Source organism: Leptopilina heterotoma, unplaced genomic scaffold (assembly GCF_015476425.1).
Source record: "Leptopilina heterotoma isolate Lh14 unplaced genomic scaffold, ASM1547642v1 Lhet_157, whole genome shotgun sequence".
Classification (NCBI taxonomy): Eukaryota; Metazoa; Arthropoda; class Insecta; order Hymenoptera; family Figitidae; genus Leptopilina; species Leptopilina heterotoma.
Window position 1 is genome coordinate 1,206,830 of NW_025110871.1, and position 25,833 is coordinate 1,232,662.

The window sequence follows — 25,833 nt, forward strand, 5'->3', positions numbered from 1 at the left end:
AAAAATTTTTTTTATTGTCTTTAAATACAGAAAGCAGCAAAACGAGTCAATTATATTAATTTTTCCATAACTCAATGCTCTCTTACAATCATAATATACATTAAAGATACAAAGGGTAAGGCAGCAGATGTTAAATGTACGATAATTTACGATTTTGTTATCGTAATGATATGCTATGAAGTAAATTTACTTTTTTTTTCTCTTGAAGTATTTTCTATATACTTTTTTCTAAATATTTATATATATATATATATATACATGCTAATTAGTTAAATATAATTTATTATTATATTTTTTATTATTTATTAATTATTTATTTATTCATTCATTTGTTTACTTATTTATATTTATATTTATATTTATAAAATATTATTTATAAAATTATTTATTTTATTTATTTATTATATTTATTTATTTTCTGCCGTTAGCGCAAAAAAAATTTCTTTTTTACAAATTTATTTATAAATAATAAAAATATTTCAAATTAGGAAAATTAGGTAATTTTAATTTCCGAAAATGAAATAGATTTTTTTTATTGCAAGTATGATACAATGCCTTTTGTTTACACTCAACGATATGTTATCGTTATATTTGACATTGCACAATGCTGTAATAAAGATAATAATGTATACACGAAAAAAGGAAAAAAAATTCTCTTTTCTTTTTTTTCTTTTTTTTTTTTTGCAAAAACACACAATTGTCGAGTAATATTATAAGAAAGTAAAGAAAGTAGTTTAAATTCATGGTGGGTTAATCGAAGTTTTCCAACGAACCCATTGAATTCGTTTTGCCTTGTATAAACTTTGAAAAGTAAGAATTAAAACACTTGTCTTCTTAAATAAACTTACGTAAATCGCATTAAACAATTTTCTAAGTGATTTGACATTTTTCAAATTTCTTTCCCTCTCTTTCACTTTTTTTTCCTCTTTTTTTTCTAAAATAATATTTTATTACTGCATTAAATTTTTTTGTAAAATTTTGTTGTAATAAGTCATAAATTTAGAGAAAATAATTAAAAATTATACCTTAATAGTTATAATAATGATAATAAAAATAATTATTATTATTAATAATAATTAAAAATAATATTTTCAAAAATTTTAATAAAATTCCTTCAAAAAAATTCAATTTTTTTCTCAAATTTTAATAAATTCTTCAAAAAAATTCAACTATTTTTATAAATATACTAAAATTCTTTGCGGGAATTAAATAATTATTAATCAAATTTTCAAAAATTTCCATAAAATTCAATTTCAAGAAGAATTGAAAATTCTCTAAAAATAATTCAATTATTCACAAAATATTATTAAAAAATTCTTTATAAAATTTAAATGACTTTCAATGCAATTTTTAAATATATTCGTTAAAAAAAATTGAAAGAATTCAATTATTTCCAAAAAATAATAAAATTCTTGTGATGAATTTAATTATTTTGAATATATATACTTAATTTTAATAAAATTCTTTAAAGAAATTCCATTATTTTTGTAACAACTATTTAATTGTATTTCTCGAAAGAAATTCATTATTTTCAAATATTTCTATAAAATTCTTCATTACAATTTAATTATTTCTTAAAATTTTAATAAATTCTTCGAAACATTTCAATTATTTATTTATTTTTATAAATAGTTAAATTCTTCGCGAGAATTCAGTTATTTTCCTAAATAATAAAATTCTTTGCAACAATTCGATAATTTTCAATACATTAATTTTAAAATTGAAAATATTTGAAAAGAAAAATTATAAAAAAGTTAAGAAACAAAAAAGCAAAGAACAACTAACTTCAAACTGCGAACAGATTACCGGAACATGTACTTTATTATTATTAATAATTATTCGTATAATTGTAATAATAATTATTATTATTATTGTTAATTTAGTCCATTTGCAAATTTGACACCCAGAGTAAAAATTAACATCCCTATAAATTTGACTCCAATTATTCTAATTTTCAAATAGTTTTTACATTTTATCTGGAAAAGAAAAAAATTCTATATTGAAATTTTTATTTAAATAAATTAAGAAATTAAATTTTGTACTTTCAGTATTAAAAATTCACTCGACAGAATAAAAATTTAGCTCCTGGAATTAAATATCCCGGAAATTGTTGGTGAACATTAAATAAAATTTTAGTTAAAATTGAAAAAAATCAAAAAAATATTAACACAAAATCAAAGAATAAAAAAGAGTTAAAATAAAAATAAAGTTACGTATTCAATTTTTCTTTTTGAATTTATATATTTATTTTATAAAATAAATAAAAAAAAAATTTTTTTTCTTTTTGCAAAATTATTTTTGTGCGAAAATAAATGAATATATTGGGAAAGAGATGGTTGAAGGGAAATTGGAGGAAAGTTGGTGAATTTAATTTCAACGAGAAACGCGAATGGTTCTCGAGTTCGACCCGCCCGTTTAAACCTATAGCGACCACGGAAAGGAAAATCTTTAAAAATACTGTTCGACGAAAAAGCTGCGTCTGCGCAAGATACACTGCGTGTCTGTCCTTGCTGCGCTTGAGCCGCCAAAACAAATCGTAAAGACGTCTTCCCGTTCCGAGCCGCATTTCCTGAAAAATCAACGTAAAAAGAGAATCCAGCCAGTAACCGAGACCTCCGTCAACTTCCTTACGATGGCGCGAGAAACCTTTTATAATATTTCTTTCAAGTATATATATATATATATATACAGGCAAACTAAAAGAGGGCATACAATTTTTAAACTATTTAAGATTTTAAGTATCGCGTTATTTACTGTATTTTATTACAGAACCTTTTTTCTTTTTTTAACAAAAATTTTAAAAATTTCATTTTCGCGAATTTATTCATATATATACATGAATAGTAATTAAATGATTACAAAAATTTTTTTATTTTAAAAACTGGAATGAAAATTCGAATTTTCAAATCGCTTTTAATCAAAAACAAAAATTGGGATTTTTCGGAAAAATTAGGATTTTTCAGCAATTAGTGTTAACTACGATTTGCAATCTGCAAACTGATTGCAAAATTTTCCCCTGAAAGAATAAATATCTATTTTAGGAAACTAAAAATTAAAATTCAGATTCTGTAACAAAAAATAAAAATTAGGATTTTTCAAACACTATTTTCGAAAAAATTAGGATTTTTCATCAATTAGTGTTACTATGATTTGCAATCTGCAAACGGATTGCAAAATTTTGCCTGAAAGAACATAAAAAAATTCAAAAACTGAAAATCAAATTCGGATTCTGCGATAATTATTAACAAAAAATAGAAATTAGGATTTTTCAAACACTATTTTCGAAAAAATTAGGATTTTTCAACAATTAGTGTTATACTATGATTTTCAATCTGCAAATTGATATCAAAACTTCGCCTGAAAGCATAAACAAAAATGAAAAAACTGAAATTAAAATTAGGATTCATTAACCACTTTTGACCAAAAGATAAAAATTGGGATTTTTCAAATACTATTTTCGAAAAAATTAGGATTTTTTAGCAAATAGTGTTACTATGATTTGCAATCTCCAAACTGATTGCAAAAATTTCCCTCAAAGAACATAAAAAAATAAAAATTCGGATTCCATAGTCATTGAATTAAAATTGGGTTTTTGAAACACTATATTAACCAAAAAATTCAGGTTTTTGAGCAATTAGTGATTATGATTTTTATTCGGCGAACAAATTGAAAATTTTGCCTAAAGAAACATAAAGCTTTTAAAAAAATGAAATTCGGATTTGAAAAAATAAAAAAAAATTAAGATTTTTTTTCACTACAGAAAAATTTGGATTCTTCAACAATTTAGTTCTATGATTTGCAATCTGCAAACTAATTGCAAAATTTTGCCTAAAGAAACATATATAAAGCTCATAAAAGACTAAAATTAAGATTCGGATTTTTTAACCAAAAATAAAAATTAGGATTTTTTGTGCACTATTTACAAAAAACTTATGATTCTCTAGGAATTACTGTTATACTATATGATTGGCATTCTGCAAACAGACTGCAATTAAAAATTGAATTTTTTAACTACTTTTGTCCAAAAGATAAAAATTGGGATTTTTTAAACACTATTTTCAAAAAAATTAGGATTTTTCAGCAATATAGTGGTTAACTACAAATTTCTATCTATACCAATTGGCTGCAAAAATTTTCGCCTGATAGAGCAAAAAATCTATTCGAAAACTAAAAATTAAAATTCGGATTCTGTAACAAAAAATAGAAAATAAGGATTTTTCAAACACTATTTTCGAAAAGATTAGGATTTTTCATCAATTAGTGTTACTATGATTCTCAATCATCAAACTGATTGCAAAATTTTTCCTTAAAGAACATAAAATAATTAAGAAACTAAAATTTAAACTTGGATTTCTGTAACCATTATTAACAAATAGTAAAAATTAGGATTTTTCAAACACTATTTTCGAAAAAATTAGGATTTTTCATCAATTAGTGTTACTATGATTTTCAATCTGCAAAATGTTTGAAAAAATTTTCCTGAATGAAGAAAAAACTATTAGAAAAATAATAAATAAAATTCGTATTCCTTAGTCATTATTAACAATAAATAAAAATTGGGATTTTTTAAATACTATTTTCGAAAAAATAAAGATTTTTGACCAGTTAGTGATTATGATTTGCATTCTGAAAGCAAATTGCAAATTTTTTCTAAAGAAAAATAAAGCTCTTTAAAAAATGAAATTCAAATTCGGATTTCTTAACCACTGTGGACTAAAAATAAAATTTAGGATTTTTTATTCACTACCCAAAAATTTGGATTCTTCAGCAATTGATTCTATGATTTGCAGTCTGCGAACTAATTGCAAAATTCTGCCTAAACGAACACGTATAAAACTCGTAGGAAAATAAAATTAAAATTCGTATTTCTTAACTAAAAATAAAAATTGGGATTTTTGAAATATTTTTTCACTAACAAAATTCGTATTTTTCAGCAATTAGTGTTTATAATGATTTCTATTCTGTAAACACACTGCAAATATTTACTTAAGGAACTAAAGCGGTAAATCACTTTAAAAATTGAAATTCAAATTCGGATTTCCTCACTTTTACTCATAAATAAAAATTGGGATTTTCGAAAACAGAAAATTCAGATTGTTTAGCTATTTTCAACTATTTGCATTTGCCAATATTTCTAACACGTATATAATTCCTTTTTGAAAAGTGAAATTTAAATTAGGATTTTCCACCCAAAAACCAAAATTAGAATTTTTCAAAAAAAAATTAGGATTTTTTAATCACTATAGACATTATAATAAACTGTATTTTATTTTGCTTATTGGTTGTAAAATTTTTTCTGCTATCTATGCCAATGTTTTCAGACCATAAATCTCGTTTAAAAATTGAAATTCAAAATTTGGATTTTCTAACGATTTTTAAACAAAATTAGGATTTCCATCCACTATTAACAAAAAAATTGGAATTTTTTAAACACCTATAGTTTATTGTCAACTATTTATTTTGACGACGTTTCGAATAAGTAAGAACAATAAACAATATTTCTCTCTGCGAATAATTTTTTTAATTGGCTATAAAATTTAGACATTTTTTTCTAAAATAACTGTCGATAAGGGCAGAAAGTAATGAAACCTAAACTATGAATAAACTGCGTTACTATGTATTAACTCTTCTCTCACTCATACAATAAGAAGAGGTCAAACTCCCGATAAACCTTTCGACTGGCATTAAATGTTAACGTCTAGCTGAATTCGTGAATTTTTTTTACAGTTCTCTAATTTTATATCAAGAAGTACATTCTAACTTCTCTGTATACTAAAATCAACGCATTATATTTATAATAAAAATTTTTATTTCTCTTTTGAATAACGAAATTTCTTGAAATTAGAAAACTGTAAAAAAATTCACGAATAAATATTGTTAAAAAAAAAAAATTAAAACCCTTGACATTGAATTATCTTCAAGTCTAACAATTTTTTTAATTTAAAAATTTTTATTTAATAAATAATTGTTTAAGAAAAATTTATCTTAAAAAAAATTTCTTCATAATAAAAAATTCCCTGCAAAATAATTCTTTTTCAATAAAAAAAATTCTATGCAGAAAACTTATTTTTTAATAACGAAAGTTTTGCAATATATTTCATACAAAAAATGTTTCTAATAGAATTCTTCTTCAGTGAAGAATTTTTATCAATAAAATAGGTACAAAATTTCTTTTATTGAAATTCATTTAAAAAAAAAGAACTCTGTAATAAAATAATTACTTTTAAAATCAAATTTTTGAGATAAAATTCTTTTTTAATAAAAAATAACTTAAATATTAATAAATTTTGCTGGTAAAAAAAAAATTTCATCAAAAATATATTTTTCTTGGGTGAAAATTTAAAATCGACTTAACAAAAAGTCTTGTCTGTCTAGGATAACAATAAATGATTTTTCCAATAGAGAATGATTTATATGATACTTTAGATCTATACAAATTTTTTCTTAAGTTGCAATTTGCTTTATACGATCCAAAACTTTCCAATACACATTTTTTTTTAAATAATTTTTTTTTTATAATTGTTCATACAGTTGGTAATAAATCTTTTTTTTTCCAATTCGAGCTCATTCACCTTCGTTAACATCAACAGGTTGTATTTAAATTTCTGTTTTATAAGTCTATGTTCACAATAATTTTTCACATTCCAATTTAACAAGTTTCATTCCAAAAGTAATTTGTTAATATTATGACATTTACTGCGTTTGGGGAAAATTTTCTAAAATTAAATTTAAAATAGAATTTTCTATTAAAAATATAATTCTTGACAATTTTTTTGTCTACTAAAATTAAATTTAAAATAGAATTTTCTATTAAAAATAGAATTTTTGACAATTTTTTTCTCTTTCTGTTTATTTATTTATTCAAACACCAAATAAATGGTTTTGTTTTGTAAAAAAAAGAGTGAATCGTGCCAAAATTATGAATCTAAAATTCGTAAGTTCATCATTTTTATCTTATCACAAAAATGTTACCGCCTTCTTCAACGCTGACCTTAAACATCTTGAGAAAAATTATTTATTTAGGGAAGAAAAAAAGAAAAAATATTTTCTCAAAATAAAAGTAATTTTTTGATTTTTATAAATAAAAATTAGAAATTATTTTTATTCTGAAAATTTTCAATTACATTTTTTTTGCCTTCTGCGATTTTTATATATGTAATATTCTTCATTACCGTAAAGAACACATTTACGGAATACAAACAAAACATTTTTTTAAATGATGAAAAAAAAACCGGTTACATTTATTCGTTTTGGTGCAAAACAGAGAAGATGCTGTTGTCACTTAACAATTCGAATGACGACAAGAAAGTGAAGTGACGCATTTCGCAGATAAACTAAACCGGTCGACAGACTATTTTCTTTATAATTTATTCCTATCTCGGATATTAATAGACAAAAGAGAAAAAATACCACCGTCAAAAAAAAAAAAAAAAAAAATCAGGAAAACGATTATCTCATTATCTGTAAACTATTCTATTCATTTAACGCATAAATCCAACAATTAAAAATTTTAATTTAAATTCTAAATTTCGAATATTATAATTTAATCCTTCAACGTTCGAAATTTTGAATTTTATTAAAAATTCTAATACATGTTTTTGCATCAGCAAAAAAATGGATTTTTATAATTTTTGAAAAAAATCTTTACTTTTAGGCTCAAAATGCTAAAAAAATACCATTATTATTCATTTTTTTTTACATAAAAATTCATTTGTTTATTTTTCTAACTAATTTCAAATAATAATTTTTATAAAAAATAAAATAATATATTAAAAAATTATGATCTTAAATTAGTTATAGAAAAATGGTTAAATAAACTTCAAAATAAAGAAATTTATCAATAATAGTATTTTTTAAAATATTTTCAGTCTGAAAGTAAAGATTTTTTGCTTTAAAAATTATAAAAATAAATTTTTTCATTTACCAATTTTTTTGTGAATTGAAAAAAAGTATTTTCTACAAAATTACGCATGGAATTTAAAATTTATCAATTTTTTGGTAGATTTAGTAGAAAAATAAAAGTTCAAAAAGAGTCAAAATATTTTCTGACTGACTTTATTTGATTTATTTCATTATTTATTTTATTTATTTATTTTAATTATTAACTAATTTACTATAATTAATTATTCTTGTTTATTAATTTAAAAATTTTTAATAAATTTCTTAACGAGAATTCAATTATTTTTATAAATAATAACATTCTTCGTGAGAATTCAATTATATTATTAAAAATAGTAAAATTCTTTGCGAAAATTCAATTATTATTAAAAAAAAATTTCACAAAAGAATTCAATTATTTTCAAAAATTTTAATAAATCCTTCGAAACAATTCAATTTTATTTATAAATAGTAAAATTCTTTTTAAAAAAATTCAATTATTTTTTATACAATTTTAATAACATTTCATAAAAGAATTCAATTTAAAAAAAATTTTTAATAATATTTTTCGAAAAAATTTAATTTTTTTCTAAAATTTTATTAAATTCTTCGAATAATTGAATTATATTTGGAAATAGCAAAATTCTTATCAAAAATTCAATTATATTAAAAACAATTTCACTAAAGAATTCAATTTTAAAAAAATATTTATTAATATTTTTCGAAAAAATCCAATTATATTTAAAAATAGTGAAATTCTTTACAAAAATTTAATTTTTTTAAAGAAAATTTCACAAAAGAATTACAGTTTCTTCTTAATTCGTTATACCTAAAGTTTTTCAAAAGAATTCAATTACTTTGAAAAATTTTAATAAATTTTTCGAATCAATTCAATTTTATTTATAAATAGTGAAATTCTTTGCAAAAATTAAATTATTTTTAATACAATTTTAATAACATTTCATAAAAGAATTCAATTTAAAAAATTTTTTTAATATTTTTCGAAAAAATTCAATTACTTTCAAAAATTTTAATAAATTCTTTGAAAAAATTCAATTATTTTTAATACAATTTTAATAAAATTTGATGAAGGAATTTAGTTTAAAAAAAATTTTTAATAATATTTTTCGAAAAAATTTAATTATTTTCTAAAATTTTATTAAATCCTACGAATAATTCAATTACTTTCTAAAATTTTATTAAAATTCAATAATTAAATGGTTAATTTTAATTTTCGACAAACACGATTATTTTCAAAATTTGAAAGAAATTTTTTATAAAATTCAATTATTTTCAAAAATTTTTTATTTATATTTATTTATTTATTTGGTAAATATTTCATTATTATTATTATTAGTATAGAGAATTTTTATTACAATAATTGCAAATAATTCATACGTGAATAAAAAATTCCAAATATTCATAATTTTCATGTGTCGTTGAATAATATTTTTTATTGAATTCTTCATTCGGCTGGAAATATTGCTTTATAGGAGAATTTTTCCACTAAATTATATTATTATCGTATTTTATTTATTTCTCAGTTCAAATCTAAATTTGCAAAATTTTTCTGCTAAAATTTTTTTGCTAAAAGAATATAAAAAAAAATAATTATTAAATATTTATTTAAAAATGAAGTTACTGATGATTTCGAATAATTTTCGTTTGAAAAACCTGGAAAAATTTCGTTTTTTAACCTGGAAAAGTCAGGGAATTTAAAAAGAGCAAAAGCGTGGTAACTCTGTGTATTTATTTATTTTTTTGCATTTTTTTCAGTAATTTCTTGAGAAATTAGATTAAAAAAAAATTTTTTTTTCGAAACTAATTCAATTTCTTGTGAGCGTTTCTAAAAAAAGAAATCGAGCGAATTTGCCAATATTAGAAGCAAACATGTCTTGGGAGATGCAAATCAGTATATGTCAAGTAGAAAGTTGATCTTTTGATATAGAAATTAGAAGGTACGTGCACAAAACGCTGTTATATTGAACGTTAGGAAATATTCTGTACACAACAAAATTCGATTATATATTTAACTAGATGGAAAATTAAAAAATTTCACCAACAACTATTTAGCTGCTTATTTTCTAAATTAAATTGCTAAAAAAAAATTGTCACAAATGGTAATATTCTTTTCTGGTCAATTTAAAAGAAAGGAAAAAAAAACTTTGAGACTAAAATTTAAATTGAAAATTTGAATTGTAATTAAATTGTTCAAAGGAAATTAAAAATTGAAATATATTTATATTAATTGTCAAAAATTAAATGTCTAAACAAATAATTATCTCGATTAATAAATAATTATAGAATTACGAATATTGACAAACAATTTGAGAATCAAAAAATGGAGATTCTATTCTCCACCTGAGAACGCCAAGGTCATCGTTAGATGGCAGATCAATTGACAAAAAACCAGTTTCTACGCCATCTGGTGACTCTCTTGGCGTTCTCAAGTGGAGAGATTAAACTCAAAAACTATTTTATCATTAAAACATTATGATAAAAAAAATAAAAAATAGTTTAATTTAAATTTTAAATTAAACAATAAACTGTTTTTATTTAGTTCTTTTGTAAGTGGGATTAATTATCTGATTTTTCAATTGTATTCAGTTTTTTCTCTAAATTTTAATCGAGCAGGAAAAAAAAATACTTTGCCAACTTTTATCAGCAACAAAATAGAAGTTCCATATTCGATGTCATCATTAACGAGGACAAGTTTTCGAGAACCTTTTAACCTACCTTTAGTAACGTAGACGAGTTTACTTACATTCTTATCAAGGTCGGCAATATTCCCCACTCCTTAAACATCTTTCCCTGTCTACTTTTCCTCCTCTATTTATTTCTAGTACTATACGAACGTCCTTCGCTAGGCTTCCATTCATTAAACATTTATGTACGGTAACATGTTAATTTTCTTTTTCTTCTTCAAATTTCCATTCAATTAATCTTCGACTAATTCAATTTTCAATAGTGAAAGAAAGTTTTTTTTTATTCAAATAAATCGGTTATTTTTCTATTATCAAATTAATATTTACTTGATTCAAATAAATATATATTTGATTTAAATAAATATTTACTTGATTCAAATAAATATTTACTTGAGTCAAATTAATATTTACTTCAATCAAATAAATATTTACTTGACTCAAATTAATATTTACTTGACTCAAATTAATATTTACTTGAATCAAATAAATATTTACTTGAATCAAATTAATATTTACTTGAACCAAATAAATATTTACTTGACTCATAAATAGTTACTTCAACCAAATAAATATTTACTTGAATCAAACAAATGTTTACTTGAGTCAAATGAATATGTACTTAAACCAAACAAATATTTCCTTGAACTAAATAAATATTTACTTGAATCAAAGAGATGTTAACTTGTGTCAAATGAATATTTACTTGAACCGAATAAATATTTATTTGTTGAAAATAAATATTTGATCGAATCTAATAAATATTTACTTGAACCAAAAAAACATTTACTTCAATTAAATAAATACTTACTTGAATCAAATATTTACTTGATTCAAATAAATATTTACTTGAATCAAATAAATATTTACTAGAGTCAAATTAATATTTACTTCAATCAAATAAATATTTATTTGAGTCAAATTAATATTTACTTGAACCAAATAAATATTTACTTCAACGAAATTTATATTTACTTGAATCAAAGAGATGTTTACATTAGTAAAATAAATATTTACTTGATGAAAATCAAATAAATATTTGCTTGAAACAAAAAATATTTACTTAAATCAAATAAATATTTACTTGAATCAAAGAGATGTTTCGTTTAGTCGAATAAATATTTACTTGATGAAAATAAATTTTTACTTTAACCAAATAAATATTTATTTGATGAAAAGAAATATTTACTTGAACCAAATAAATATTAACTTGAATCAAATAAATGTTTACTTGAGTCTAATGAATATTTACACGAACCAAATAAATATTTACTTAAATCAAATAAATTTCATTCAAGTCAAATAAATTGCATTTGAATGAATAATTTGAGCATTTACAGCAAATACCCTTTAGAATTGACTGAAGTAAAAATTATTTGATTCAAGTAAATATTTATTTGATAATAGATTGATCGCTTATTCGAATCAAATAAATTTTTGCTTAATGAATGTTTATATTGAATATATCCGTAATAGGAATGAATTATATAATTTTTAAAAAGAAGGAAAGAAAACGTGAAATTTTTTTTTCCTGGATCATTATAAACATATTGTGTGTGTAATATTTACTTTTCCTTTCAAATTTTGCGCGAGCAGTTTATCGCTTAATACTTAACCCTAAGTGGTACCCATTATTCAATCCGGTCAAGTTCAAGAGTTCTTTCTGGCTGAAGACGCACTGTTACGCTCGTAAATAATAACGAAAATATTTCACTTTCTCTCTTTTTTTTTTGAAAAAGAAATAAATTATTTTGAAATATATTACTTGTTTATCTGATATAATAATAATAAGTCGTGAAATTTAGGAGTTCTTTTTAATTGTTTACACTGTAAATATTACTATACAGTTTTTTTTATTTCAACCAAAAAAAAAATACTGAGTCTCGTTTATTTTGAGTTGCATTCTGCGAAATGACTCCATTTGCCTAAATTCAATCCGGATTTTTTGTTTTTGAAAACTGAAATTCAAATTTGGATTTTTTCATCACTCTGAAAATTGGGATTTATTTTTCAAACGCTACTATTAAACGAAAAAAATTAGAATTTTTCATCAATTATTTTTTATTATGATTTGTATTTTGCAAAATAATTGAAAATTTTACATAAATGAACTAAAGTCGTAAAGCTTTTTAAAAATTGAAATTCAGATTTTCTCACTCTTATAAAGAAATAGCTTTTTTTTGTTGCACTTTTTTACCAAAATTTTTTTTTTTTTAATATTTGCTGCAAAAATATTCACGAAAAAAATAAAAACTAAAATATTAAAAAAAATACAATTTAGCTTTCTCTAATCACACTATTAAAACAAAAATGACAAATTAGAATTTGAATTATAATTTTAAATTGGATTTTGCATAGTTACTGTATTTTTTTTAACCAATTTTTTCTCTATTTAGAAAAATATTTCGAAAAGTAAAATTCAAAATAAAATAAAATAAAATAGCGCTTGATCAATTTATTAGAAAGTTCGTCTTGTCTGAACTAAGTTAGAGAAGAGAGAAATAAATCATATAATATTTTTTTTTATGAATAACATGAATAATTCTCGTTTAAAAAGTTTTTTTTCCTTTCAAACTGGATATGTCAATCTTCTTCTTAATAAATTAAGATAAAGCTAAATGAAAGGATTAAAGATCAGTCCAAGGTGGTTCTTCTCTCTGTCCCTTTCAAGGTCGAATACATCACTTCTTCTTTTTTTCTCTCTCTCTCTCTCTCTCTTTCTCTCCCTTTTTTCTTCTATCTCACTCTCTATGTAAAAATACGTGATATCTCTATTTTATAAATATAGAGATAAAAAAAATATATATATATACGTAGAAATTAAGAAAAAAAAAGTGTATAGAAAAATAAAAGGAACTCCAGTCTCTTTAGATATCGTGGAGATGATCGAACTGACCACAAAAAGTTCAACCTTATCCAGCTTGAGATATTGATGATCAAAGTTGAAGGCTTTTCAAAACGTATGGGCTATTTAAGGTAGTGGTCACTGATCTGCGCGCACGATCCCCTCTCGTCTCAAATACTCTATACTCGCACCCTACACTCCAGACCCCTGACAACTTCTCTTTAATTCCATCACATCTTTCATAGCGTGTAGGAATAAACAAATCTTTTTTCCTTTCGTTCTCGCAAAACTAACTTTTTTTTTGCCACAATTTCACTAATATCGTTTTTATTCTAAAACAATATCCAATTTCGTAGCAACAAAAATCTACAATATTAATTTATTTTGATTTTGTAGTCTCACCAATTGTCAAAGAAAGTCTAAGTCTAAGTCTAAGTCTAAGTCTAAGTCTTTGACTATGACTTTGACTAAGTCTTAGTCTTAGTGTTAATCTTTGACTATGACTTTAACTAAGTCTAAGTCTTAGTGTTATTTTTTGACTATGACTTTGACTAAGTCTAGGTCTCAGTCCTAGTCTTTGACTATGACTTTGACTAAGTCATAGTGTTAGTCTTTGACTAAGTCTAAGTCTTTGACTAAGTTTAGGTCTTAGTGTTAGTCTTTGACTAAGTCTAGGTCTTAGTCTTAGTGTTAGTCTTTGACTATGACTTTGACTAAGTCTTAGTGTTAGTCTTTGACTTAGTCTAAGTCTTTGACTAAGTCTAGGTCTTAGTCTTTGACTAAGTCTAAGTCTTTGACTAAGTTTAGGTCTTAGTGTTAGTCTTTGACTAAGTCTAAGTCTTTGACTAAGTCTACGTCTTTGACTAAGTCTAGGTCTTAGTCTTAGTGTTAGTCTTTGACTAAGTCTAAGTCTTTGACAAAGTCTAGGTCTTAGTCTTAGTGTTTGTCTTTGACTATGACTTTGACTAAGTCTAAGTCTTTGACTAAGTCTAGGTCTTAGTCTTTGACCAAGTCTAAGTCTTTGACTAAGTCTAGGTCTTAGTCTTAGTGTTAGTCTTTGACTAAGTCTAAGTCTTTGACAAAGTCTAGGTCTTAGTCTTTGACTAAGTCTAAGTCATTGACCAAGTCTAAGTCTTTGACTAAGTCTAGGTCTTAGTGTTAGTCTTTGACTAAGTCTAAGTCTCAGTCTTAGTGTTAGTTTTTGACTAAGTCATAGTCTTAGTCTTTAACTAAGCCTCGGTCTTAGTCTAAGAATTAGTCTAAGTCTTAGTGTTAGTCTTTGACTAAGTCTAAGTCTTTGACTAAGTCTAGGTCTTAGTCTTAGTGTTAGTCCTTGACTATGACTTTGTCTAAGTCTAAATCTTAAACTTAGTCTTTGACTTTGACTAAACAAATTGTTGCAGTCATCAGTAAAATTTCAAAAACAGACTAATCTAAAATCTGCTTAAAATTTAAAAAAGATTCAAAAATATCTAAAGTAAAATTTCAGAATCTATAAAAAAATTATTGCCCAGTTGAGAAATTTAATAGACGATAAGATCCCTTTTTATGCAAAAAATAAAAAAAATTTTCTCGATTGTCCTGGAGAGTGTCCAAATATCAATGAAGGGAAACTGTTGGTGGCAGTAGGTCGGTCGTATTATCCTGTGCTTTCTTTTGTAAAATTTTTTTTCTTTTTTTTGGTGAAGGATTGTTGACAGTGTGATGTTTTTCCGCAGGCTAGGTCAATTGGGGCGGGCGGGGGTAGCTAGTGATAGTGGTGGAAAGAAGAGCCACGGATGAGGGGGACCGATTGCAAAGATGGCTATAAACTTCTCCGCCTCTTTCGCGGCTTGCCTCGCGGCAGGGCTCAAGGTGCCTCGACAATTCATGTACTGCATCTCACAGGGTAAGCTCATAATAACGTAAAAAAAAAATTAACATGATTGGGAAAAAAAATTAAAAACAATAAAAAATGGGCATCTTTATTAAAAAGCACTTTTCGTCTCAAATAAATCTTAAATCTCTCCTTAGAGATTTTTTTTTAGAAAGAAAACAAAAATAAAATTTCCGTGTATGATATTAAAAAAAAAAAAAAAACGTCACGCTGTCTGATGGAAATGTTGTATTAACGGTTCGTTATATTAAGAGCACATATACCGGGAGCAACGTGTATTTTGCTTCAACAGAATCTCTACACAGTACATCGTTCACTCTACGATTAGCTCGTGGAATAGCAATGTCTTAATTAGAGAGAAAGCACTGTACGCATGTTCTTCATCATGGAGCTAAAAAGCGAGCTAAAGAAAAACAAAACTAAAAGCAATTACTGTATATCCTCTAGGCAATGGAAAATTATTTGCTTTTATTTATGAACACACATTCTTTTGTTTCTTTCTATGATTTTTGAGATTTATTTGGGACCTACACTGTTTTTTTTTCTTGGGAAAATTTTGATATTTTAATCCTTCAGTAGATGTTTTAATTTCAATTTAATATTCAGATGATTCTTGGTTGTATTTAGAAATTTATCAATTTGATAAATTAATGAGGGGAATTTTTATTTCTGATTACAGATACTGGCGCGCCATACGTGTTGTACAAGGACAATATGGAGAGACCCCAGGGCCAATGGGGACCTGGGCCGGGATCTCTCCAAGATAGTGGTCTTTATCCCCAGCAACAGCCACAACAACAAGGTTCCTCTTCGTCTGGTAGTCCACAGCAGGCCTGTGGTCCTCCAGTTGAAGGTGAGAGTGGCCCACCACCATCTCTTGCATCGCCTGTTCCTTCGCCGTACCCTTCGGCGCCACCTGAGCCACAAACCATCACGCCATCCGATGAAGATATCCAATCCGGTCAGCAAACATCTCAACAACAGCAGCAGCAGCAACAACAACAACAGCAAGCTCAACAACAGGTACAACAGCAGCAGCAACAACAACAGCAGCAACAGCAACAACAACAGGTTCAGCAGCAGCAACCACAAACTCAGGATCATTCACCTCAACAGCAGATAACGGCACACGAAGTCGATCGCACCGATTGTTTCCCTGGTACAGGAGAATTGCAACAATATCCACAGCATTATTTCAAAGAAACAAGGCCACATCCCTCACCATCCGTACCACCGCACATGTTAACACCCGGTGGTTTTTCGGCACTACATTATCTAAAGCAACCAGGCGTTATGCTCACATCATTAGGACAAGGCGACGGTGGGCCCGGTCTCGATCCACATCAATACGCAAGTCCAGGCGCACCAAATATGGGCACAGGTCTACCAGACATTGTTCAACAAAATGGCAAATCTGGCAAGGGTGCAAATAGCGATTTACGTCTATTTAAATGTTTAACATGTGGCAAGGATTTCAAACAAAAATCAACTCTATTGCAACACGAAAGAATTCACACGGATAGTCGGCCGTATGGATGTCCTGAATGTGGAAAACGATTTCGTCAACAGTCCCATCTAACTCAACATCTACGCATACACGCTAATGAGAAGCCATACGCGTGTGCATATTGCGAGCGTACATTTCGACAACGCGCCATCCTCAATCAGCATCTCCGCATCCACTCGGGTGAGAAGCCATACCAATGTCCGGAGTGCGGAAAACACTTCCGTCAGAAGGCGATCCTGAATCAGCACGTCCGCACACACCAAGGCGAGCATTTCTCTCTGCCTCCCAGACTCCCAGAGGGCGTCCACCACAACCACACTGACCCACCCACAGCTTCTACTGCTCTAACAGCAAGTGTCTTGCTAACATTTACCTAGATTCAATCCTTCGTTATCCATTCTTCCTCTATTTTTGAACAAACAAGAAAAAAAAACCTGCATTTTCGTTTTTTCAATTCGATAATTATTTCGTGACACAGAAAAAACTCGAAAATTCTCATGTGTTTTTGTAGTTTTAATGATAGGAACGCTTCTCTTCAGTTTTCCGTAGTTTTTGCAGTAATATTTATTTGTGTTCGTATTTTGAAAAGTTTAGCTTAATATTCCTTCTGAGTAATTCTTCTTCTCAAGGAGTTATTTCCAAATTTTTTTCAACTTCTTTGCTAGTTATTCTAGGGGCAAAGAAAGTAGGGATAGAGTCCAGAAAACCGATTCCATTAAAGTACGGACAGAAACCATAGAAGGGGACTTTATGATTATTTCCACACTTCTGAATAAACAAGTTCCATAAATTTTCTAAACCTTTGATAAAGTCCTTTACAAGATCGAAAAAAGACGTTAGGACATCAATCAAGGAAAAAATTATTAACGATAAATTAATTGAGAAAAGCTAGTAACTAAAATATCTTTACGGTTCCGATCCCTTTGATCTGAATTTTGCGCCTACAGAACGACTTGAAAATTAGGAGTTCTCGCATTTTCCTGAACCACCCGTCTAATTGGTTTTCTCGCCAGTGGAGAGGGAAACTGTAGAAATCCTCTCCGAGTACAACCGGTTTTATCGACAGTCGAGTTCTAATGGTGTGTACTGGACAATAAGCGACAGTGCACATCATTATACCTCGACGTCAAACATCCCGCTCAGATTATCTCACATGCCAGGAAAATTCCAGGCTAATGGGCGCAAACCAAGTACCCTTGGTCCTACAACGTCCGCAGAACGAGGTACTTATCCAATCGAGCTAATCTGTCGGTTTATTGAGATAATATTTCTAGTCTGGAAATTGCACCTGAAGTTACGCTATGATGCTTGTAAGCTTTATAATACTAAGACAATGTTGTCAATAATGCCTGCAAGCTTTATAATGCTAAGGCAATGTTGTCAATGATGGTCTGCAAGTATCATAATGTTGGGGCAATTTTTTAACGATGCTTGCAAGTTTTACAATTTTAGGGCAATGTTGTTAACGTTGCTTGCAAGTTTGACAATATTAGGTTAATGTTGTCAATGATGCTTGTAAGTTTCACAATATTAAAGTAGTATTGCGCCAATGTTGCCTAGAAGCAACCTTAGTCAGAAATACCACCCTAATTAACGCTCGATTCCTGTCAGTTCAAGATGCGCCTCAAGGCAGTTCTGAAGGCGAACTGAACGAAAAGAACAGTGCGAATGAAATATAAAGCCTCGGTTGGAGCAAGCGCAGTGAGAGCGAGTGGTGGGAGAAGTGACGCGGCGCGTCCAGCGTGCGCTGTCGTCATTCCCTCTCTGCCTGCCAGCTATACGCGAGTAGTTCTTTTGTCCACGATTTCAATCTGTCCGCAACTTTATCAAAATTTGACATTAAAACGCCGCAAAATTTGACAAAAGTGGTGATATTCTTTGTCCAGTGTCCAATCTGTACACTCTTTACGATTAGTTAAAACCATTGTCCATTTTTTTGCCGATCATTTGACAAACTTTAGCGGATGGGTAGAAAAATTATGGAACATGTTTATTCCGAAGTACGATCATAAACCAGTCTTGTGGTTTTTAACACGAATTTAATGGATTTAGCCCAGGGTTTGATGAACTTTGACCATATTATTTTTTCCACTCGGGAAATTCTTTCTTCGTCAGTTTGACACAAATGATAAAAAATTCAATCAGCTAGTTGGCCATATGGTGAAATATTAGATGTTAAATTTCTCTTTGATTATTAAATCGTCTATCGAAACTTGATGCTACCCATCAAGAAAATTATACTTCTTCTACAAGTAGATACAGTCTAGTATTTGTAGTTTATAGTTTATTGTTTCTAGCAGTGTATCAGAAGACTCTCATCAAAACTGCAATTGTCATCAATTATCAGTATTAGAATCGTAATTTTTTTTGTTTGGATACTTTTGAATTGTCCACTGTAAAACCCAAAATTAGCTACAGTTTAGATTCCTAATTATCTAGAAATCCTGGTATCATTAAAAAATCTGTTTTTTCTGTGTTAAATAAATCAGCCGAAGGGTGAGAAGGTTGGGCTGGACGCGAGGGCGCTGGTGAGCTGTGAGTTAGAGCTCCTTCTCCATTTTTTGATCCTTTTGAATACTTTCTCATTTCTTCAAATCCTTCACATTGTTCTACATTAATTTTGTCTATCAAGATCGAATCTCACTATTCCTTAAATGCAGTTTTAATCTTTCAAAAATAATCTAATTTGACACTATAGTTCATTGTTAATTCCATTTATTTCCAACTATGATCTCGAAAACTTGATTTTTATATTCAAGAGTATTAATTTCCAATGAGTAGAATTTAAATTTAAATTTTCAGTGAAAAGCTGAATATGACTCTTTCTCCTATCTAATTCTACAAATACTAATAATAACTCTTTTCTGAATTTTCTGTCTTCTCTTTCAGTCAGTATTATCTGAACGCGTGCCAACAATATCCCTTCATATTTGCAATAAAAAAAAAGGAAAATTCTTTTTTCTAAATATTTAGCCTTCTTTGATAATTTTCTCGAACATTAATTTCTGATGCACTTTTTTTTCCGGACAAAATTGAAAACGCCACTAAAAACAATTATTGAATGACAAACTAATATTGATTGTAAATTCCCTAAAAAAAAAATTATTTTAAGGGAATGATTGCAAAATGGTAATTTAATGTTTCCCTTTTTTTCTTATTATTTACAGACGTGAGTCCACATCTTATCTTCAAAAACGGAATGACACCGACATTATGGCCACAGGACGTTCCATTTCCACCAGAAGAAGGCAAGGAGGAAGTAGCATCAACATTTGGCGATAATGATACGCAATCGGGTGCATTTAGTCCAGCGCCTGATGCAAATTCAACACAATATCCAGCATATTTCAAGGATCCAAAAGGTGGTAATCATGCTGTTTTTGGTGCCGGTGGTGCTGGTAGTTTTGGTGCTCTTCAATATATCAAACAACAAAGCGGTGGAAAGGGTTGTTTACCGGATGTAATACAACATGGACGATCAGCGGGTATGCCATTATATGTTCGCTGTCCAATTTGTCAAAAGGAATTTAAACAAAAATCAACTCTTCTACAGCATGGTTGTATACACATCGAATCAAGACCCTATCCATGTCCAGAATGTGGCAAAAGATTTAGACAACAATCACATTTAACTCAACATTTACGTATTCATACTAATGAAAAGCCTTACGGTTGCGTGTACTGTGGTAGAAATTTCAGGCAACGAACCATTCTCAATCAACATTTACGTATTCATACCGGTGAGAAACCATACAAGTGTCAACAGTGCGGGAAGGACTTTAGGCAAAAGGCAATATTGGATCAACATACGCGAACACATCAAGGCGATCGTCCATTTTGTTGTCCAATGCCAAATTGTAGACGACGATTTGCGACAGAGCCTGAAGTGAAAAAACATATAGATAATCATATGAATCCTCATGCATCGAAAGTTAGGAGGAATTCAACTGGTGACACTAAATTACCATCAGGTGTTCCAAGTGGATTGGGTCCTGTATCAGTGTCACGTGGTTTAACGCCGGCTGTTGTTAAACCCGAACTCTATTTCCCTCAGTGTTATGCACCGTCATTTAATCATCAGCCACCCGTCTCAACGGCCCAATTTCCCGGGCAGACCAATGTTGTCGCCGTTTCTGGTGAATTTAAACCTCCAACGGGGCTGCCGCCACAGTGACTAACCGTCCATCCTGCCGCCTACTAGCAAGCAGGAATTCCGCTGAGATTTCAGCGTTGCTTCGGCCCCGATGTTGAGGCCGGATCGTTGTCGTCTTCGTCAGACCCGTCGCTCAGATGCCAGCCGCTCCAGCAACATTATCCGTGACATTTATCGTGCATTTACTAAAGAAAATCTTCTTTTCTTCGTTATTTTTTCACTAATGTTGTTAAAACTTTTTAGTTTTCTCTGCGTGCCGAGATATACAAAGGTAAGGCAATCATTAAATTACGATTGCCCCCACCCTCTTCCCCTATCTTCGAACATTCGTCATTTACCACTCGAATATAGGTGAGTAGACTCGACAAAGTAAACTTCGATAAATCATCAAAAGCCGAATTTGCAAAAAGAGGAAGCATTCCATGACATATCGGACTTTACAATACTAGGGCAATGTTGTCTATGATGGTTGTAAGCTTTAGAACACTATAGCAATGTTGCCAATAATGCTTGCAAGCTTTAGAATACTATGGCAATGTTGTCAATGATGCTTGCAAGTTTCACAATATTAAGACAATGTTGTTAATGTTGCATGCAATCTTTTCAATGTTGCATGCAGCTTTACAATATTGATACAATCTTTTTAATGTTGCATGCAAGCTTCACAACATTGAGGCAATGTTGTCTATGATGCTTGCAAGCTTTACAATACTAAGGCAATGTTGCCAATGATGCTTGCAAGCTTCACAACATTGAAGCAATGTTGTCTATGATGCTTGCAAGTTTCACAATTCAGAGGCAATATTATTAATGTTGCATGCAATTTTCACAATATTGAGACAATTTTTTTAATGTTTCAAACAATTTTAGCAAAAAGTAACAACTAAGCAAACCTGAAAAATAACTTAAAGTAATTGGATGTTTCTTCTTACAGCAATTGGGCACTTTATTACAAAATCACAATTTTCACTCATCACCAAAAGTTATATGACTTTTTTTTCTAATTTCTCAACTATTTGAAAGAAAAATTTCAAATCCAAATAATGTCCAGCAAGAACAGAAGATTTCTGATTGGGAGCAAATTTCATATTCCAATCGTTATTATAGATTCACTTTTGTCACATTCAGTGAGGGTGAATGACTCCCGCTTCTATTTTAAGTGTCATTTCTTGGCACTCATTCACATGCAATTCTCAAGTTTATTATGACAAAAACTATTTACGACAAGCTTCTCGAGTTGAGTTAAATTTAAAAATTACCCACAATTTCTGTAAAATCATCATCTTGTCTAGTTTAGGCAAAATTCGTCAACTTCCGGAAAAATTTTTGCAAAAATAAACAGAAAATCTGTAAAATCATTTGTTTAAAAAAAAAATATTCAATTTTCATCCATTTTTTTCATGCTCCTAATTGGAAACAAAAATGATTTGGGTTTTTTTTAAAAAAAAGTCTACTCATCTAATTCGAAAATTCCTTTTGTTTTTTTTTCTAAGTACGTACTTGAAGAGTTACAAAAGGTATAAAAAAAAATGTACCATCATACACATACACATTAAAAAAAAACACTCACACACAAAAACACACCGTTTCAATGTGTTTCTCTCGCCAAACGGGTTGAACATGTTCGATTTTCGACCAGACTGAAATGATTGTGATACAATATTTAACTTGCCTATGTTTTAAAAAAAGAGTTGAAAAGTCAAGTTGAGTATATGAATCTTTTTAAATGGAGAAGGATGAAGAAAGCGACGGAGGTAGGAGGACGCGCCTGTAAATATGTAAAACGTTATCTAATTGTTTTTGTTTGAATATGAGGGAATAAAGAAAGTGAGACAATGAAAAAAAAAGAAAAAAAATTCTCCGAGAGAAAAAGGAACGACTGAGAATGAAAGTGAAAAAAAGAGTAATGTGACTGAGTGCGTGAGTATATGCGGTAACGTCCGTAGAATCGAAACCGGGAAGGTATTATATAGAATGAGGGTCGTAAAGAACCGATGGCGCTCAAAAAAAAAAAAAAAAAAAAACCAAGTGCAAAATGAAAAGAGAAAAAAAGCCACCAGACCCCGCTCACATTTTATGACAGATTGAAGATGTTACAATTGAAAGCAAAAAAAAAAAGAACCGTATGACTCTTGTATACTAATATTCGAATGTATATTTATACAACTGATTAGTCTATCAACATGACGATATTTTGATTGGTTTACTAAAAAAAAAAATCAGATTGGTGCTGATATAGATAAGCAAAAAAAAAAACAAAAAACAAAAAAAAACGAATGAGGAGGGAATGTGGAAGAAGGCTGAGAAAATTTTTCTAGAGGTAGAAAATAGCATATATATAGTCGATAGAGTAGCTCAATTTGGAGGACCCTGACTGTCCGCTCATCAAATTTATTATCATCACCCGTACATTTCGTGGCAATACTTAAAAAAAAAAAAAATTTTACGTAAATAGAGATAGTCTTTTAAATTTCTACATTTAAGACGTGTGATCTCTCTAATTATTGTATATTATATATAATGATCTATTAAAAAAAAAAACTAGTAAACGAGATACAACTATATATTATAATTACTTATTAGGCAGTCTATATATAGTCTTTTTAATTTAGAAGACAGAAAATGATAATTGTGCGGCCATATTTACTATGGCCTGTTCGTAGTGCCTCGGAATTGCTGCTCGTGGCAGTGATTTGATCGTATTTTAGGAAGGTATATTATTATATATAAATATATAAAAATACTGCAATTATGGATACTCTGATACAGTACTAAAAAAAAATCATTTAAAATTATATAATTAATGAAGAAATAAACAAAATCGTGTCATTATTGTCACGTTAAACGACTCATATTAAATTATTATTGAAATTTATCGCGTATTATAATCTATATACATATATATATATTATACATATATATATATATATATGCGCCAAGAAGCAAAGTATAGCGCTTTGACAATGTGATCCTGGCTCTAAAAGTCTTTCTTCTCTAATATACAATATACACTTTATGGTTTTACGCTTCTCTTCTTATACTCAGGAGATTTCAATTCTATCTGGAATTGATTTTGAATTACCGTCTATTTCTATTTAAGTTAATTTTCAAATTAATTTCAATTCTATTTCAAATGACTTTTTTTTAATAATTTCAATTCTAATTAAATTAACTTTCAATTAATTTAAATTTAATTCAATTTTAATGAAATTCAATTTAATTTTAATTAAATTCAATTCAATTTTAATTAAATTCACATACAATTTTATTTAAATCAATTTTCAATGAATTTCAATTCTGTTTAAATTAATTTTTGAATTAATTTCAATTTTAATTCAAATGATTTTTAAATAATTTCAAATTACAATTAAATTAACTTTAAATTATATTTCAAATAAATTCAATTCTATTTCAAATAATTTAAAAATAATTTCAATTACAATTAAATTAACTTTCTATTAAATTTCCCATTCAATTCAAATTTCAATTTTATTTAAATCAATTTTCAATTCATTTCAATGAAATTTAAATCAATTTTCGAATTAATTTCAATATTCTATTTCAAATGATTTCTAAATAATTTCAATTACAATTAAATTCACTTTCAATTAATTTCCATTCAATTCAAATTTAAATTTTATTTAAATCAATTTTCAGTGAATTTCAATTATATTTTAATCAATTTTCAAATTAATTTCAATTTTTATTTCAAATAAATTCTATTTTTAAAAAAATTAACTTTCAAATTCTACTCAATGTTCAATTTTATTAAAATCAATTTTTAATGAATTTCAATTATATTTTAAATGATTTTTAAATAACTGCAATTTTATTTAAATTAACTTTCAATTAATTTTCATTCTATGTAAACCATATTCAAATATTATCAAATGTTTATAAATTTTCATTTAGTAATAGTCGATTCAGTTTAAATTAATATTCATTTAATTCATTTCCATTTTCATTTAATTTAATTTTCAATTAATTCAATTCTATTTAAATTGATCGATATTAAAATCAATTATATTTAAGTTTACTATCAATTAATTTCAATTCTATTTAAATTGATTTATAATTAATTCAATTATATTTAAATTTATTATCAATTAATTCAATTCTATTGAAATTGTTGTTTTATAAAATATAATATGATTACATTTATACTAATACTTAATTTCAATTCTGTTTAAATTGATTTTAATTATTTTTTATTAATTTAATTAATATTTTTGAATTAATTTAATTATTTGAATTAATTTTCAATTACTTTCAATTCTGATTAACTTAATGTTTAATTTATGTCAATTATATTTACATGATTTTTTCAATTAAATTTATGAAAAAAAAACTATTCTAATTAAATAATTTCCATTTAATTTCAATAATGTGAAGATTAGATTTTAATTAATTTCAATTATATTTAAACTAATTGTTAATTAGTGTCAATATTATTTAAATTTGCTTAAAATTAATTGCATATGCATTAAAATCAATTTGTCCATTAATCTTAATTTTTTAAAGTTGATTTACAAATTAATTCCAATTCTCTTTAGATTAATTTTAATGAAATTTATTTGAATTTTATGAAAATTTATTTTAATTTTATAAAAATTATTTTCAAGTCTATTGAAATTAATTTTTATTTAAATTAATTAACCAAAATCAATTGTCAATTAATTTCAGTTTCATGTAAATTTGTTTGCTATTAATTTCAATTCTATTTCAATTAATTTTAAATTATAGATTCCTACTTGAATTAATTCGAATTGTATTGAATTTAATGTTTAACGAATTTTCAATCTTTTGCAACAGATTTCTAATTTATTGGATTAAATACACTGGGTGGGGGAAAGCAATATTCAATTATTCAGA

At 27.1% G+C, this 25,833-nt stretch overlaps 1 protein-coding gene across 4 annotated transcripts in view; it reads left to right on the forward strand.

Moving 5' to 3' along the window:
- The window catches only part of LOC122498659 (zinc finger protein 768), a 38,386-nt gene extending 15,191 nt beyond the window's left edge, over nucleotides 1-23,195 (forward strand). Inside the window, exons 2-4 of one of the 4 annotated variants that reach the window (XM_043606504.1) lie at nucleotides 15,144-15,313; nucleotides 15,981-17,072; nucleotides 19,976-23,195. In XM_043606504.1, the coding sequence (XP_043462439.1) occupies nucleotides 15,226-15,313; nucleotides 15,981-17,072; nucleotides 19,976-20,982 (2,187 nt within the window). In that variant the 5' untranslated portion in view covers nucleotides 15,144-15,225 and the 3' untranslated portion in view covers nucleotides 20,983-23,195. The remainder of the gene's footprint in view (nucleotides 1-15,143; nucleotides 15,314-15,980; nucleotides 17,073-19,975) is intronic. The other 3 variants (XM_043606506.1, XM_043606503.1, XM_043606505.1) reach the window with 3 other exon arrangements.
- Nucleotides 23,196-25,833: the final 2,638 nt, after the last annotated feature.